Source organism: Akebia trifoliata, chromosome 3, assembly GCF_017979445.1.
Source record: "Akebia trifoliata isolate Shusen 1 chromosome 3, ASM1797944v1, whole genome shotgun sequence".
Lineage (NCBI taxonomy): Eukaryota > Viridiplantae > Streptophyta > Magnoliopsida > Ranunculales > Lardizabalaceae > Akebia > Akebia trifoliata.
The window spans coordinates 33,044,424-33,063,586 of record NC_141377.1 but is presented as its reverse complement, the minus strand read 5'-3'; the positions used below and the strand labels follow the sequence as shown (position 1 = coordinate 33,063,586).

The 19,163-nt window shown below is 34.7% G+C and overlaps 1 protein-coding gene across 1 annotated transcript; it reads left to right on the top strand.

Annotated features, from left to right (window-relative positions):
• The first annotated feature begins 6,505 nt into the window (after positions 1-6,505).
• LOC147406455 (Pyridoxal phosphate (PLP)-dependent transferases superfamily protein) lies at positions 6,506-18,794 on the top strand. The gene is made up of 2 exons (XM_086434497.1): positions 6,506-6,815; positions 17,368-18,794. Exons 1-2 carry the CDS (start codon positions 6,561-6,563, stop codon positions 18,517-18,519), a joined length of 1,407 nt encoding a protein of 468 aa, XP_086290623.1. The 5' UTR covers positions 6,506-6,560; the 3' UTR covers positions 18,520-18,794.
• The last annotated feature ends 369 nt before the right edge of the window (positions 18,795-19,163 follow it).

Sequence of the window (19,163 nt, the reverse complement as noted above, 5' to 3'; positions counted from 1 at the left end):
TTAAAGTCTCCCCAAAATCATGGGCTCTTTCCACTGAACATTTAATTACATGATCAGAGAATTAAAAGATATAAATATTATTTTATTTTATAATAAAATACTTTTGTCATTTAGTATGATTTTAGGTTAATGTGCAACTTGTCAAGTAAAAGATCATACTTTTCTACTTTATATTATGATATGTGATTTTGCACGTAGAGTTATAAAAAATAAATTGGTATCCATGTAAAAGAAAAAAAAAACAATTGTCTTTTTAACTAATTTAAGTGATTATTAACCCCGAGGGGTTGGCTCATGGGCAATTTCAGACTGATAAGCGGTTAATGCCCATAGGTCATGAGTTCAATACCAAGTATGAGCATTAATTCCTCAGAGGCCACCCGCGACGGTGCACTCTCACTTACCTGGTGCGTGTCGCATGTGCCTTGGGACCAATTCTTGGACAAGACCATGATCCCAGTCCACTATCTACAGGGATACCCGATTATAAAAATAAAAAAAGGAAGATTATTCTAATATTTTCAAATAGATACTACAGCTTTAGAGTTTACCGTCATTTAGCATAATGCAAGTGTATTTTTATAATTTAAAAGTACTAATACGACCATTAAGTTTGGTCCAACTTGATAACTTATATTATATATTTAATAATATATTACAATTCTATTTACGATAAATATGAAGCTCAACCCATAAAGGCTCAAATATTGCATGCAACGCAGCTAACGATTGCCCGTGCTTGATTTAGGATTTTTGAGGCTCGAATGACATTAGGGTTGCAACTCGGCCGGGTTAGGTACCAACCCATGCCCAACACAACTTGACAAATACCAACCCACGACCTTGCCCAACGGGATCTCGGGCATGAGATGCTCAACTTGAACCTTAGCCAAGTCAGGTTGGTGGGGTAATTCATTCCTCATTGATACTAGATAATTTAGTACTAATAAGGGCTTATATAAAGATAAGTGGCATGTAAAAGAACTTAAAATTTACAATTATTTTTCCTAAAAATGTGTTTCAAAAGTTTATATACATAAAATTTTAAGAAAATTTAAAAGGAGAAGAAAAATAATAAGATTAACTAAGTAATTATTTTTTATTAATAATCATAATTTTCAAGAAAAGAAAAACATTTAAAGTTGTAATATAATCATTTTATGACAATATAAAATTAAACTTAAACAAAGTCTTAATAGCAAAGTAATTATTTATCTAATAAAAATAATTCCACATTAGTTTTGATATATAGATAAACAAAAGCATACATATTGAAATATGAATTATGAGTGTAAAAAAAAATAAAGATAAGAAATATTTTTAAATTATAATCATATTGAGTTCGGGTTCGGGCAAATTAGGTTGACAGATACTTATGCCTACACCCAACCCGATTTGAGTCGGGCAATTCTTTTTGTTGCTCGAACCTGAGGTTGAACCCAAACTTACTATGCCCAGACCTTACCCAAGTTCGGGTTTTGCCCTCTCAAGTTGCAGCCCTAAATAGCATCGGCCCATTTAGAGTCTTGCCATTGTTTGTCCTCTCTTTCTCTTATATATATATATATATATAAGGTAGCGTTCAAATGGCTAACTTTTAGGCAAAACATTTTTCAAAACATGAGTTAGAAGTTTTTGAATGGGCTGATTTTTGGTGAGGATGATCTCTATGGTGAGGAGATCATCATCACCAAAAATCAGCCCATTCCAAAACTTCTAACCCATGTTTACAAGTTGAAAAATCGTGGACCGTCCATTTTTTGTAAACTATTTTTGATGGGGTTAGAAGTTTTGGAATGGGCTGATTTTTGGTGATGATGATCTTCTCACCGTAGAAATCATCATCACCAAAACTTCTAACCCCATCAAAAATAGTTTACAAAAAATGGACGGTCCACGATTTTTTAACTTGTAAACATGGGTTAGAAGTTTTGGAATGGGCTAATCTCCTCACTGTAAAGATCATCTTCACCAAAAATCAACCTATTCCAAAACTTCTAACTCAGTTTTGAAAAATGTTTTGCCAAAAAGTTTGCAATTGAACGGGACCCATATATATATATATATATTATGTATGGGAAATGTTTAGCACCAAACATTTTGGCAAATATTTTGGCAAAACATTTTTCAAAACATGGGTTAGAAGTTTTGGAATGGGCTGATTTTTGGTGAGGATGATCTTTACGGTGAGGAGATCATCATCACCAAAAATCAGCCCATTCCAAAACTTCTAACCCCATCAAAAGTGATTTACAAAAAATGGACGGTCCACGATTTTTCAACTTGTAAACATGGGGCTAGAAGTTTTGGAATGGGCTGATTTTTGGTGAGGATGATCTCTACATCCTCACCAAAAATCAGCCCATTTCAAAACTTCTAACCCATGTAGGACAAAAGTGGTTGGCTAAAATGTTGGCCAAAATGTTTGGTGCTGAACGGGACCCTATATATATATAGTGTCCCGTTCAGCAATAAACATTTTGGCAAAACTTTTTCAAAACATGGGTTAGAGGTTTTGGAATTGGCTGATTTTTGGTGAGGATAATCTCTATGGTGTGGAGATCATCCTCACAAAAAATCAGCTCATTCCAAAACTTCTAGCCCCATGTTTACAAGTTGAAAAATCGTGGACCATCCATTTTTAGTAAATCATTTTTGATGGGTTAGAAGTTTTGGAATAGACTGATTTTTGGTGATAATGATCTCCTCACCGTAGAGATCATCCTCACCAAAAATCAGCCCATTCCAAAACCTCTAACCCATGTTTTGGAAAATGTTTGTCGCTGAACATTTCCCACATATATATATATATATATATATAGATATATATATATATAAGAGAAAGAATAATGTGGGTAGATCTTTTTTCTCTGTCCATGACAAAAAAATATGAATAATGACACATGAGGCAGTTAAGGCTGTAGTGACATATCTAGGCCCCTATCTTTTATTCTATATATATATATATATATATATATATATGGGAAATGTTCAGTGACAAACATTTTGGCAAAATGTCACTACAGTCTTAACTGCCTCATGTGTCATTATTCATATTTTTGTCGTGGGACAGAGAAAAAAGATCTACCCCCATTATTCTTTCTCTTATGTATTATATATATATATATGTAGGTGAAGCATTGAACAAATGTGATTGATGGTCAAATTATTTGTAACTTTAGTCATAATTGTTGTGATTGAGGGTCAAAAATGAAAGTTATGGATGAATTGAACTTCAATTCAAACCTAGTTTCCTCCTCGATGATCCTTAATTCATATGTTTCTTTCTACAAACATTCCTACGGCCAAATTATTTGAAGTTAAACAAAACTTTGGCTGGAGAGATGATTTCTTACATCGAAGCCCTTTTTTTAAAATAGGTTTTTGGAGTTTTCTAGATAAATATCTCATTTTTATGATCATGACATTCCCTAAGCGTATATATGATTTGACATCATGTTTCGAGATTGCTTCTCCAGATATTTTGACATATGTTGTGTCATGCATGTTTAGTGATTATGTGTTATCTACACTATTGTTGGAATCCTTTGAAGCTTCATCATGGAGCATGATATCATGTTTTAGGTTGGCTTCTCTACTTATTTTTTATTCTGATTTTGATTTGGGTTCAATTATGCGAAACTCGTGAAAAATTTATCCTTAAGAATTATCTTCTCTTTTTTAATTTTAATTTTTTTTATATTGCAACAAAGCAAGTCAATAAGCCATCACAACCCTAGATGGTAAAATTTTGGTGTTTCTATGTTTCAAGCTTTTTTTAAATGAGATCAATAACGAAAGTGGTTCTTACAAGTGTAAAATTTGAGAAATAGTGATGATTTGTATTTCAACCTAACAGGGTAACTCAAAAACTCATTGACGTGATGAATGCAAGAACCATAGATTTTTTTTTCCTCAGGATACACAATTGCACATGTTTTATGCGAATGTGCCATTATATATCTCGAAGGAAAAATCTACGATTCTTGCAGGTACATGTCAATTGAGTTTTTGAGCCATCTTGTCAGGTTAAGTTACAAAATCATTATATTTTGAGAATCCTATTATCGCACTAACTTTCTTATTTAAAACACATGAATCCTTTTGAAGTTTTTTAACATATGGGTTGGTGGAGTGATTTCTTGCTCACAGCCCAACAAGAGTTTGACATGTGGCACAAATGACATCAATACAAAGAGAAAGTTTCTCTCTTGCCCACACGTCTTTTGCCCACAGATTTATTTTTTAAGATTTCAAATCTTAAAAAAGGGCGTTAGTCCCATATTGATTATCACATTAACAATCTAACAACATAGCCTTCTAGATTTCATGAAAATATTCATATTAAAAAAAAAAGAAAAAATTTAATTCGTTTTTCGAGCTTGATCGTAGGTGTTTAAAATGGATAGCAATCGAACACCCAAATTTAAAAATAAAATTTAACCGTGAAAAATATATTATTTTTTTTTATAAAAATTCATAAACTTTATCCTCTACAATTCCATTGCATCGGATCATATTTTTTAATGTCACAAGGTGATCATATCAGAAAGGTTTTTTTTTTTTTTTTTCACCATGGGCAAAGAGAGCTCTCATTGCTGATGTCATTTGCACCACATGTCAAACTGCTGTTGGGTTGTGAGTCAAAAATCACTTGGGTTGGTGGGTTATAAGTAAAAGTTGGTGTGCTAATAGCACCTCTATGAAATTTTGATGTTGCCACTGCCACGCAGTTTCCTATTTTCAACGAGATCAGTAACTGAGGTGGCACCTGCTTGAGAATTGCTGTCACCCAACTCTTATAAAACATGAAACACGACCAATTTGGAGTTGTCTTGGGCTAGTTGGAAGTTGGAACAAAACTCAAAGCCGCCAACCAAGTTCTTCATTTTGAATCAGTTTTAATTTTTTTTTAATAAAAAATTTAATGGTATGCACATATTCTTCTATACCATATTTAAATCGGTCTAATTTACAAGTTTAACTTGTTCAAGTCGAGTTGAATCGAATAAGCCAAATCAAGTGAGATATTAATGACAACTTAGATCTCTCGTACTCATGATTGGCGTATATTAAATCTGAAAAAAAAATTGAATATTAATTCTGAAGTGATTTTAAAATTCACATTAATTCACACTTGCCAGCGAGGAAGTTTATTGAATCATAAATATTTTTCATCGAGATATGAGTGAAAAGAATTTATGGTTCTTTGCACACCTCCAATTTTAAAGCCAGACCTACAAGACTCAAAAAAATATATAAAAAATGTATTTATTTATTAAAAAAAGAATTTTAATTAATAATTCCACAACTATTAAAAAGGAATTAAAGCATTGAAAAATTCAATATGCTTTTGATGGGACCCAAAAATACTTAAAATGGTGGTTTTAAATGGGGCAATTTGTAACTTTCTAACGACATTAGATATGCATATGTTTTATGCAACATGCTTAGTTACAAGGGGCAAGAAATACAACATCTTATGTTTCTTGTTACAAGCAACATATAAATGAAACTCATCCAGAAGCACAATGTGAATTCTTTGAGTTGTCTAATTAGGTTTGGAGAGTGTAGATCGTGCCACAGGTGAAGGAGAAAGAGTCCTCACTCTTTGAACTTTGTTCCCTTTTTTTTTTTTTCGTGAAAGATAAAAAAGAAGTAAGTCCGTGAGAGAGGCAACTAGTAACTAGTGAATGCTAAGGGCATTTTCATCTTAGACAATTGCAAATAGTAAAAAAAATGCCTTATTAATTATATAGCTTAAAAACTTCATTTTTAGAGATATGAGACAGTTGTGGAATTATTAGTTAAAATACTCTTGTTAACATCTAGTGTTTGAAAAAGGATAAATTCTTAAATTTAAACGATTGGATGTAACCCTCTTGATTTGTGGTACAATTTCAATAATTGGTATTAGCTACAAAGAACTAGACAACAACAATAACAATAACAACAACAACAACAACAAAAAAAATGCTGGAATGACACAGGGTATTTATTACGATTCTCACAAAGTTTGATGTGGGATGTCCACATAATCGTAGATGTATTTTCTCGCAATACGAGTAAAAATCATCTACGGTTATGTATGCATCTCCATAGAATTATGAGAATCACAATAAATCATGTGTCACTTCCAGCGTGACTCAAAAAAAAATAAAAAAGACTAGAGAGGATTTATTCCCATTAAATACACCTTGGAAATAAGCATTTGAGTTTGAGTTTGAATTTGAGTTTGAGGGTATATTTGATAGGAAAAAGGGCATTTTTAGTAAGAACGTATATTTTTTAAAATTAAGGGCAAGAAAATAAATTTTGGAGGTCTATTTAATCCATCTTAACATATTAACAATACCCACCAAAAATATAGAGATGCTATTGCCACACCAACTTTTACTAATACCCCCACCTATTCCTATTTAAATCACCTATTGGTGTGGTGTTAGTAAAAGTTGGTGTGAAAATAGTAACTCTGAAATAAAATGCTGATTCTCTCTTTTAGTCTTGTCTTTCTGTTCTCTTTAAAAATTAAATCTGCTTCTCCATAAGTTCGGTCATCGATGCTGCAGACATTCACGACTTCTTCGAGTTATGTATCTCATGGAATGCTGAAAAGCCCATTGATCAACTTCAAACCAACGCTAATCTCTCTTTCCAAAAGCTTCGAAAGTAGAAGCAGAAACTGTACCAAATACCCTTCTTTAATGGCGACCTTATCAACAACACCACCAGCAACAAATGTTTCTGCAGAGAGAGATGATGCTTCAAATCCTGAAGAACCCATCACCCAAACAATCTCTCAACCCGCCGTACAGGTATAAAAAGTAACCCACCATTTTCTCGAATTGGGTTTCTCTCCTTTTTTTTTTTTTTATTGAGAATTTTTAGAGTTTAATCTTCTGGTGTGGGTGTTGTGGCTGTTGGATTTGGATTTATGTTTCTTAATTTTCATGATTTTGATTATCAATTTAAGTTCCGTTATGGTAGATAACTTGATTTTAAGGAATTTTAATTGGTCTCTCTTGTTTAATTTTGGTTTCTAGAATTTAATTTTCTGATTTGGGTCTTTTGGGTCCCCCACAAGTTAAGTTTGTTTAATTATCATCAATGTTGTTGTTGGTGTTTCGGTTTTTGTTGGTTAGGGCTCATTGACGCTTCTAGATATGGTATTGTATTTGGATTTATGTTTCTTCATGTTCATGATTTTGATTGTCAATTTAAGTTCGATTCTGGTTGATAACTTGATTTCAAGGAATTTTGAGTGAATTTTGTATTTATTTGTGCTAAATTTGTTTTCATTCTTGTTTGGAGTGATGAAACCCTTGTAAACTAAAAAATTTGGATGGGGATTTTAGTTCAGATTGACCTAGAATATGGTGTTTTGGGTCCCCCTCCCCAGTTTAGTTTCGTTTGATTATCATCAATGCCATTGTTGGTGTTTTTGGTTTTTGTTGATTAGGATTCATTGATGCTTCTAAATATAGTGTTGGATTGGATTTATGTTTCTTCATGTTCATGATTTTGATTGTCGATTTAAGCTTAGTTATTGTAGATAACTTGATTTCAAGAAATTTTATATTTAGTTGTGTTAAAATTGTTTAGATTCTTGTTTGGAGTGATAAAACCCTTGTCAAGTAAGAGTTTTGGATGAGGATTTTTAGTTCTGATCGATCTAGAAAATTGGAATCAAATAAAATTTGTTGAATGACTGGAGTAGGATCATTTTGTGAGGCATGGAAACAGAGTATATTTCACTGAAATTCCCAAAATTCCTTTTAGATCATCTAAAAAATCCCCAAATTATGGCCCAGTAGTTGAAACAAGAGGGTGGGTGCAAGGACCAAGGAAGGAGGGGGGAGGGATAGTAGGAAAGAGAGAAGGGAAGGTGGAAGGAGAGGGATTGAGAAAACTCTTTCCCATTGAGAAAGGGAATTAATTACTCTTTCTTGTTTCTCTTTAAGAAATCATAGGGCGAAGGATAATAAGATAAGATTTTGCTTCGATTTATAAGGCCATTGATTAAATTTTCGTACCAGTTTATAATTTTTTCGGTGTTACCAAGGCAAGGCACAATCAACGCCTTAGTATAGGTAAGGCTGGGAAGGTTTTTCAAGGTGGAGGGCGGCACACGCCTGAGCTGCACCTCAGGCAAGGCGTACACCTCACTTACATATCAAATAAAATGTGATTTTTTTTTTTTTGGGGTGTAAATCTCTTTTAATTGATTGATGTAACCTATTAAGTTACATCATGATGAGCCACACTCTCTCTCTCTCTCTCTCTCTCTCTCTCTCTCTCTCTCTCTCACACACACACACACGCATATTTATATATATATATATATATTGATATTTTTGAATTTTGAAACTTATCTTTAGTTTATCATACTCTTGGTACAAGGAATATTGAATGAGATTTTATGATTGTGCCTTAAACTTTTAAGTTTTAAATTTCAATTTAATTTATGGTTCGTAGTTCCTTATTTTTATGATATTTTATTCATTCTTGATTTTAGTTTTAGTTTTTTACTTGCTTATTGTGGTTTAACCTAACCTATTTATAGAGATTGAAATACTAATTACTTGTATATAAATATAAATTTTATATTTATTGTAATTGTAGAATATTTATAAATTTTATAAAGTAGCTCAACCTACTTTCACTATTTAGTTTTTTATTTATATGATCTTTTTAATTTTATTGTGCCTTATTTCACTCAGGTATGCGCCTCATGCCTCGGGTACTAGGAAGCTTTGCGCCTTTTGCCCTTAACTACACTGATTATTATTATTATTTTTTTAATTTCACCAAATTTTGAATATAAGCCTAAATCCTTTGCATGAAGCTGGTCATGTACATGGTCTTATTTGGGTGGATCTTGGTTTATATCCAAATTTGTAGGTGTGAAACCTAAGATGCCCATATGCATATACATTTAAGAACACTGGTACGACAAATGAGGATACAAGTTTTTTTTTTTTCTTTCTCTTTTTCAAATTCATCATGGATAGGGATATTAGATTCCTTCCAATGCGTGTCTATGCCTATAGATACAATGTTAAGATTTTTGCAGTAAAAAATTTCTCATAATATACTATTTATATATTTTAGTTGGGAAAACTAAAGGCCCAAGGCACCTTGAGAGACAAAAAGAAGAATTGGGTGTTGTTTAAATGATGACCAACTATGATACCTGGATGCTTCCACATGCCCAACATACTTGTATCCGCCACCTACAATTTTCCAATACCATTATTGGATACTACCTGGATACTTTTATATTACAATTCTCTCTTTTCTTATTATTCTATTGTTCCTTTGCTTAGCTCTCAATAATTTGTAAGGCACCTTTAGTGTTAGAAAGAAGAATTAGGTACCCTTTAAATGATCACCAACTATGAAACTAATGTAGAATCAGTGTGTGAATCTATAGATTTGAAAGAAATTGAGAAAGTGTGTTCAATGGAATACACAAAATCAATTTGAATTAATAGATTCAATTGATAAACAAACAATAGCTTGGAAGAAAATTGAGCAAAGAGTTAGAAAGTAACTAAGAGATAAAAGAGAATTGTGTTGATATGTTTGAATTGATTGGATTTCATTTTTGAAGCTCCTTATATAGATAATTTCATCATAACAACTTAGAAATCTTCTAAAATACTAAAAAGTAACTTTCTAATAAACCTATAACTTATTACTAACTTTCTAATCCTCATAACTCAATTTGGATACTTCTAATTATATAGCCTAAAGAATAAAAATGAATTTAAAAATAATAATAATAATAATAATAGAAACCTAAAAACAAACTAGAGACTAAACAAAATTGAAACTTTCTAAAGTTGAAATAGAAACTAACTAAACGACTTCTAAATTGCTTAAAATTGAAATAAACTAAAGACACGTGACTAAAATAAAAATTGGGTTGATTATGGATCCAACTTGGTCAAACTAAGTTGACTCGGTCAAATTGAGTTGACTTTGTCAAACCGAGTCAACTCGGTCAGATCTGGATAGATTGATTTGGCCATGAAGATTCTCTTCTCTTCTCAAGAGAAATCCGTTCTACATCAGGTAGTTGTCCTACATCAGAGACTGAGTTCCTTCAATATGCCCAATTACTTGTGTCCCTTATGATACTAAGGGTATGTTTGATTGCATAGAAAGTCACTTTCCATGGAATTTGAAATCCATGGAAATTTAGTTGTGGAAAATAGGTAGGGTTGGAAAATCAAATTCCATTGTTTGATTTCACTTGGATAAAATCATGGAAAAATATGAGAAAAAAGAATAAGAGGAGAAGGAGGAAGAAGATGAGAGGAGGGGGAAAGGAAGAAGAAGATGACGAGGAAGAGGGAGGGGGGAGGATGTGGCGGCGACGGTGGCGACGTCGGCTGTGATGACGGCAACGGTGGCGGCGGTGATGACGACGACGGTGGAGGCGGCGACAGAGGTAAGTGAGGAAGATGGGGGGAGAACGTCGTGGTGGTGGTGGCGGAGGAGGTGAGGGATGGAGAAGAAGAGAGAGAGAGAAGGTGGTCAGAGACGGAGCCGACGGCGATGACAATGACAGCGAGGTTAGTGTAATGGTGGTGGTGGTGGTGGTGGTAGGGAAGAATTGAGGATGGAAAATATGGGTGGATTTCATTTTCCCACCCATATGGGTGGGAAAGTGAAATCCATGATTTAGTGGACTTTTTGAATGGGGTGGAAAATGAATTTCCATTTCCATGTGCAATCAAACACTTGAAAAATGTCATTTTTCATGGAAATTGATTTTCCACCCTATTTTCCATGTGCAATCAAACATACCCTAAGTCTATATTGATACTGGAAACTACCTGGGTACTTCTATGCAATCTATTATTTCTTAATTATATTGTTAAATATTTATTTACTCTCAATTCAGAACAATTCACTCGTTTCTCTTGTCAAGAAAAATATATAAATAGTATATGATAACAAGTAAAAACGCTTTGCAGCATTAGAATTATATCACATTTGACATGATACAACTACAAAAGAAAAAAATTGTGCTTTGCTCATAAAGCCAAAAGGTGAAGTATAAACAGGGATACCTTTCCTCATTTCCCAAAATACAAACTGTTGAGGCTAATAGTTTCAACACAACATTGACTTGATGTGCTAGTCATCGATTCAACATCACAAATGCAATATAGTAGCTTACACAATCGCATAGCACCAAAAAGCTTTTGATGTTGTGTTGGGGGCTCAGTTGAACGCCTTGCTCTCCTCTCCAAAGGTGCAATCAGTACCCATAGTTGGCTCGTTTTCCTCCTCATTGGCTCTAACGGGTGACATCTCTGTTATTGGTTGGGACTTGAGAACGAAATCAAGACTATCATCATCAAGATTTTGTATTGGACCACTTCTTTAGTCATGGTGGAAATCAGTAAACCCCCTTGTGTGGTTGTTCAAGCAAGATCTTCTATAGCTATCATTCATCCAAAGATGATGGTCTAGATCATGCACGTGCTCAAGTCCCTTGTGCCTAAGGTTGTCAAGATATTAATCAGATCAAATACAAGAACATCCGAATCCGAAAAAATTTATGATATTCAAATATGAATTCGAAATCCGACATATACTCTAAATCAATGCCCTTTGGCTGTCTCTCGCTCATATTTTCCCAGAGTCATCCATTTTGTCACCTTTGGTTCTCTCCTAGTTTGCTTTGTTTTTTTTTTTATTTGGTTGGCTTCTTTTGAAAAAATCCTAACATGGGACAATTTGTTGAAAAGGGAGTTCCATGGTCCTAACTTTTGTCACCTCTACAAATCAAGTGGACGGTCGGGTAATCGTATCTTAATTCATTGCGCCTTTGCTTCTTAAATTTGGGGTCATTTTCTTTCTCTCTTTCAGATAAACTGGATTATCTCAATGTCGGTTGAGTCTCCCCTTGTGGGTGAAGGTATAACTTATTTTCTAGTAGGAAAGATATCTTTGGGCCATTCCACATTTTGCCATCGGTTGGGGTAAATTTGAATGTAATAACCAAAAATTTTGAATAACATTTGATTATTCATAACGAATTTGGATAACCGACTATCCATTGATAGCCCTCATGCCGAATTTGTTGGTCTTTTTGATATTTGTACATGGACATGAAAGCTAAAAATATGTAATCAACAAAATAAAATGGGCACACGGGCATATCATAAATTGATTACCTTTATCCAGTTAGCTCACCATTCATCACTAGCCTGGACTGTTTGCTTCTTAGGAGCCCTATTGTTCCACAACTTATACCAGTCGGCCCACCCGGTCTTAGTTCTATCCTTGTGATTTTTCGTCTTGGCTCTTGTATACTTCACAATGACTTATCTGATTAAATTTTGTTATGAGAGGTAGAGAGTGTCACAACCTCTTTTGTCAAAGACATTATAGGATACATTCTCCCCTCATTATGTTGGCTTTCCATCTAACAATAACATACCGACTTAAAAATATATTCACAAAAAACAAACATGGGAAAAAACTAAACTTAAAATAACTGTGACATCCTAACTCTAACCCCAACACCTAAAAGCCTAAAGTGGATAAGCCTAACATGAAAACCTATATACTAAAAATTTATTATAGATTTAAATGACTGTTGGCAAACCCACACCTATTAACCCTAAAACATACGCTTGGACCCTATACCAAGAAATCCTCACTTTAAAAACCTCTCACGCTTAACCTTATTAACCGTAACCTTAAAACCTAACACATAACCCTAAAATCTATACCAAGAAATCCTCACTTTAAAAACCTCTCACACTTAACCTTATTAACCGTAACCTCAAAACCTAACCCATAACCCTAAAGTCTATCCCCAACTTGAAACCCTTAAATCCTAACCCTCTAAAACCATTTAAAACTCATATAACCAAACCCCAAAACCCATAAGACCCTCACCCTAAAACCCTATCAACCTTAACCTTAAATCGATTATCCTAAAACCATTTTAACCATAACTTAAAACCTAAACCCTTAGCTCTAAAACCTAGTATTAACCTAAAGCCCTTAAATCCCAAACCCTCACTCTAAAACCCTTTTTGACCCTAAACCCTATTAACTTCAACCTTAAACCCAAACCATATTAACCTTAATTCCCCCTCCTATTAATTGTAGCCTCAAAACCTAAACCCATAACCCTAAAACCTTAACCACAAGCCTCCATAAACTTGAACCCCTTTAAACCCCCTACAATCTGTCCCTATTCCTACAACCCCCCAGAACCTAAACCTTATTAACCTCAACCTCAAAACCTAAACCCTGACCATTAAACCATTAACCCCGAACCTGAAAACCTATTTCCTATGGAATTAAAACCTGAAATTTATAAATACCTATACACTATAAACCACAAAGGCTCATCAATGATTCATGCTAGTTAAATAATGTTTGACCGAGAGAAAATGGGTTCTTGTTCGTTTTTAAGAGGTGGGGAACATAACAGTCATTTTCTAAAATGTTTTGAGGAGAAAATATTGATATTTTGATGGGATGATGAAGAACGTGGGAAGTTCTGGCCTGCATCTTGTCTTAGCTGCTTTCCACTTCCATTCATGCTTCCACGAGAAGTGCATCCCATTTCTCTATTGAAACACTATTTTGCAGGGAAAAGCTCTTCTCAATGCTGGAAGTGCATTCTGAACGCATTGCCAAACACTACCCAAATTTGTGTTTTATTATTTTTAATCTACCGCCAGGAACACTCAAAAATAAGTAAACAAATACACCATCATTATAAAGGACTGTCAAATTTTATATGCTTAGGCGTTAGTAAGGACCCCTTCCATTTCCAATCTACAAACTCCTTGTGCAATGTTTTTTTCCTGATTGCATTTTATATTGTTTCTTTTAGAGAAACATTAGATTTTTTACTTTTTTCAGCGGGTAAGACACACTCATACATGTGTACGACAAGTGTAGCCAGTTTTAATAATCATCGTACTTTTTTTTGTTTTTGACTCTTGCCTTTAGTAAAGTTCTTACGTGCCTATCTACTCCTTGGGAAAAGAGTGTATGCTATATGTCATACCTTTTGCAGTATATTAGATTATAAATTTCATTTTTAGTAACTGGAAAATCATTACGTGGTTTATTCGCTAATATCTTCTACTCAACATGTTGGTCCTGAAAAGTAAAGTTGGGCCAATCAGTTGATTAGGACAATAATGAAGATCGGTGAAGAATGTAAATCTCTTGAGAAAACCCCGAGTCTAAACAGTTAAACAACCAATATGTGATGCACAATTAATGGGATAACTTAACTATGGTATAATAATTATGTATACAAGTAGCACAAAACCAAATGAGAACTTATTCTTCTGCAAGTTTTGCTAAATTTCTCCCCTCGTCTAAATTTTACATTTAATATGAAGCAATCATGTATAACCTTTTTTGGCTTTGGACAGTTGAATGTGGAGCAAGATTCATTCTAGCAAACCCCAAAATGTTGGGATAAGTCTTTGCTGATGACGATGATGATCTCATGTACGACATTTTGTCAGTGTACTTAAGGGCAAAAGGCCTCCTAGTGCCCAAGGCGCACACCTTAGTGAAGTGAGACACCATAAAACTATTATATAATAATAAAATTATCAAATAATTACAAAAATAAAAAAATTAAATTGTGAAAATTAGGAGAGGAAAATGTATAAATATGAGTTTTATAGACAAGTTAAATATTTAATACTTAACAAGAAGAAGAAAAAGAATAATGATCAGCAGAAACAGAAAAAGGAGAGAAAAAGAAGAAACAGGCTAGCAAAAACATGTGTTATTGCTGCTACTGCACAACCACAACTAGGGTTGCCAATGAGAGGGTTCGGGCCCAGCTTGGTCAAGCTCTAACACCTAAAAGGTGGGCTCTATCTTAGACCAGCTCTATGTCACTGACGTAAGTTGACTAAACCCTAACTCGACCCTAACGAGCTCAAGCCGAATAAAAATGACTAAAGTTGTAAACTTCAACACATCTATAATGATAAAAAAAATTGTACTTTCCAAAGAAATCTTCTTTTAAAAAAAAAAAATTATACAATCAAGAAATTTATGTCTTATTTAACCTCTAATGGTTATAGATGAGACTATGTTGCATGTGCATGTTATTAAGTTGTAGAGACCAATAAATAAAATAAAATACATTTTTTATTCAGTTTTTAATGTGGTGAGCGCTTGATGCGCCTTGACTGTGCCTTGTTGTGCCTCACTTACACTGCCTTGCTCACATGTATCAAGGTGCCTACGGTGCACCCTGCCTTCCGGCGCGCCTTGACTACACTACATTTTATAGATTGTGTAGGAAGTGAAAAACATTATGCATAGTCATATGATGAAGTGTTATCACTCATATCATAATCGGTGTTTGCATCATTGCATGTGAGAACATAGTTCTGAAGTTGTTCGTCTAGTACTCCAGCCTCTGTATAAGTTGAATTTTTCAAGTTACAAAAGAAAGAATCTCAAGGTCAGTAAATTTTTTTTCATGAATTTTAAAATCCCTGCATAATGATTTAGTGCCCATCAAAACAAAGAGTTCTGGATAGTTCAACACCTGCTTCACTGTGCTTCTATCATCAATATTTTTGAGCTATAGATAGATGGAACTGAGTGGGTCTTCTAAATGATGAACTATAAATGATGATGATCAATATATTCAAGCATACCTCAAATACTTCTATGCTCTTGGTTTTTCATGCAATACACATTGTAATTTTTTGTGGTGAAATGATATTAAGCTTGAATTCGTCAAAGCGTATGGTTATGTCATTTGAGCCTTTAAGAAAAAAAACAGAATTGATCAATTCCATTTGTGCGTTTTGCAAGAAAAGTGGCAAAAATGTAACTATCTTTTTCTTCATTGCCCCAGAGTGGTTGCTGTTTGGTCTCATTTCCTTTCCTTATTTTACTTGTTCTAGGCCATCCCATCATCCATGTTGGTTGTTTTTTAAAGGTTGGTCTTCTTATGCTTTCAATGATATAGGTAGAATTCTCTCGTGGCTAGTACCTTTTGCAGTTTGTTGGATATTTGAAAAGATATAAATTCTAGAGCCTTTGAAGGTAAGTAAAGTAGCAACAGTGAGGTGGTCATTCAAATCAAAGCTCTCCTACACTTGTGTTCCAAGCTTTTTGAGTTCAAAGGAACATCCTTTGAGGACTTTGTCTTTAGATGGAGTCATTGATTTCATAGGTTTGGGCCGTATTTGAATATCTTTGGGGGTGTTTACTTTGTGGGTGCTTTTGGTTGCTTTTTTCTTTAGTTCGACTGCATCTCCGCTACGTAGGTTTTCTCTACCTCCTATCTAGCATCTCAATGTGGCTTCCTTATTAATGAAATTTTTATTTTTGGAGTGGTGTGTTAGTCCGTATAAGTTTGTCAAAGTGTATGGCTGTTGTGTATAGCTGCAAGTTACACACTCGTAATCTGAAACTGAAGCATCATCATCATTGAAGCCTTATCCCAAAAGTTGGGGTAGGCTGAATGAATCATGTTCCTTCATTCATTCAGGCTTGAGCCATGTTTTATGTTTTTGTAACTTCTTGTGTACATATCAAAGCTCTTACAACCTCAATCCACTTTCTTTTGGGTCTCCCTCATGCTCTTTTCTCGGTTGAATCGGCCTTTGTTACCATCCCAGTTAGCTTTCTCTTAGTTTATTGCATATTGGGGTTGGTCCTGCATTTTCACAAGTGTAGGATATTTCCAACAATAATTTTTTATTGGACATTCCTCTCAATTGATGTCCTTACTGAAGTTGTCATGTCACATAATCAGTCTCGGTTCTACTTATTCTAAAGCCCTTACACATCAACATAGCTAACCATATTCTAGATTTGCTTTGAGTCCCTCTCTAGTCTCATCAACTAACACTGTCATCTGCAAATAACATGCACCGGAGGACCTGCTTTTGAATATGAGCAGTTACTTTATCTATAACTAGATCAAACAATATGGACTCGAAGACGATCCCTGATGTGGATCAATTGTTACTGGGAACTCATTTGTCTCACCATTTGTTCTCAACTTGTAATATGAAACTAACTATTTCTTTAATGTTTTCATTGCCTATCATAATAATTTTGAGCATAATATGCAATGTGATTTGGAGGGGATAAAGCCTAGACACCACACTTCACTTGGTTCTAGTTCATCTCATCTTTGTCGCCCTCTTATGCATATCATTTTTTGTGATCTATGTGTATGATGTATTATAGGTCGATGAATTAAGAGTGTAAGTGCAAAAGTAGAACAATGATAATTTGGTTAAGATTGTGGGTATTGATCTGACTTTTCTTTCCATAGTTAGAAAGGAATACCTTTTTAATCCTTCTATCCATTTTATCTATAAGGTTGCAAAGCGGTTGGAGAAGTTCAAGACTACAATTTTCACGCAAATGAGCATGCTTGCAATCAAACATGGAGCGATAAACCTTGGCCAAGGCTTTCCCAACTTTGACGGTCCTGAATTTGTGAAAGAAGCTGCCATCCAAGCTATTAAAGATGGGAAGAACCAATATGCCCGGGGATATGGTGTTCCTTGCCTCAACTCTGCCGTGGCTGCTAGGTTCAAGAAAGACACGGGGGTGGTGGTAGACCCTGAAAAAGAGGTCACTGTTACATCAGGTTGCACTGAAGCGATTGCTGCCACCATGTTAGGCTTGATAAATCCCGGGGATGAGGTGATCCTCTTTGCCCCATTTTACGATTCTTATGAAGCTACTCTTTCAATGGCTGGAGCAGAAGTAAAATCGATCACCCTTCGACCACCTGATTTCTCAGTCCCAATTAATGAGCTCAAGTTGGCCATATCAAAGAAAACTCGTGCAATACTTATAAATACACCACATAACCCCACAGGAAAGATGTTTAGTCAGGAAGAGCTTGTTGTGATCGCATCTCTCTGCATAGAAAATGATGTGTTGGTTTTCACGGATGAAGTTTATGACAAGTTGGCATTTGAAGCCGATCATATTTCTATGGCTTCGCTTCCCGGCATGTATGAGAGGACCGTGACCATGAATTCTCTAGGGAAGACGTTTTCCTTGACGGGGTGGAAAATTGGTTGGGCAATAGCTCCACCACATTTGACATGGGGAGTGAGGCAAGCACACTCGTTCCTCACGTTTGCCACTTCGACTCCCATGCAATGGGCAGCTGCGACAGCTCTTCAAGCCCCAGAATCTTACTTTGAGGAATTGAAGAGGGATTACATGGCAAAGAAAGCAATATTAGTGGAGGGATTGAAGGCAGTTGGTTTTGTGGTGTATCCTTCAAGTGGAACCTACTTTGTTGTCGTAGATCATACTCCATTTGGGTTGGAAAATGATGTTGCTTTCTGTGAGTATCTGATTAAGGAAGTGGGTGTTGTTGCAATTCCAACGAGTGTCTTCTATCTCAACCCAGAAGATGGAAAGAATTTGGTGAGGTTCACATTCTGCAAGGATGAGGAAACCCTGAGGTCAGCAGTTGAGAGGATGAAACAAAAGTTAAAAGTTGTTTAGATCCTCCTGTTGTTTGTGCCGAAACAAAGGGATTATCTGCCATTTCAAGGATTTAGAAATATTGAATCTAGGGAAATTCTCTCTTCTTAGGTTGAAGACATCTGATTTTAGATTATGACGGGGGTTGCATTAGCATACCCAGTGTGTCATTCGACATGAGAAAATGTAGAGGATTTACTCCTTCAACATAGGGAACTCTCATTTGTTGTTGATGGAGATGGGTAATAACAATTTATTATTCTCTAAATATTTTGAACTTCTTGAAACCATATCAAGTTAGAGCTTCTGGGCTACAAAATCCAACAGTACGTTGAATTATCCTTACCTTAGGATCATCACATAATTTAAGCACTATAAAGGACAATGTTGGGTTGGTAAAGTGCTTGTTAAAAGTTTTTGAAATGGGCTGATTTTTTGTGAGAATGATCTCTACCATTCATTTAACAATTATTTTAGATCACTTTTATATAAATAATAAATAACTGATTAAATCTTTTTTACAATGATTATCATAGTGAAAAATGAAAATGACTCAAAACATTCAGTTTAATTGTCCAAAATAATATCCATGTGATCCTCCTATAAATGGTAGTAGAAAAACCTAATCTAAAATATATTACGTCCAAACACAGGTCGAGGCCATC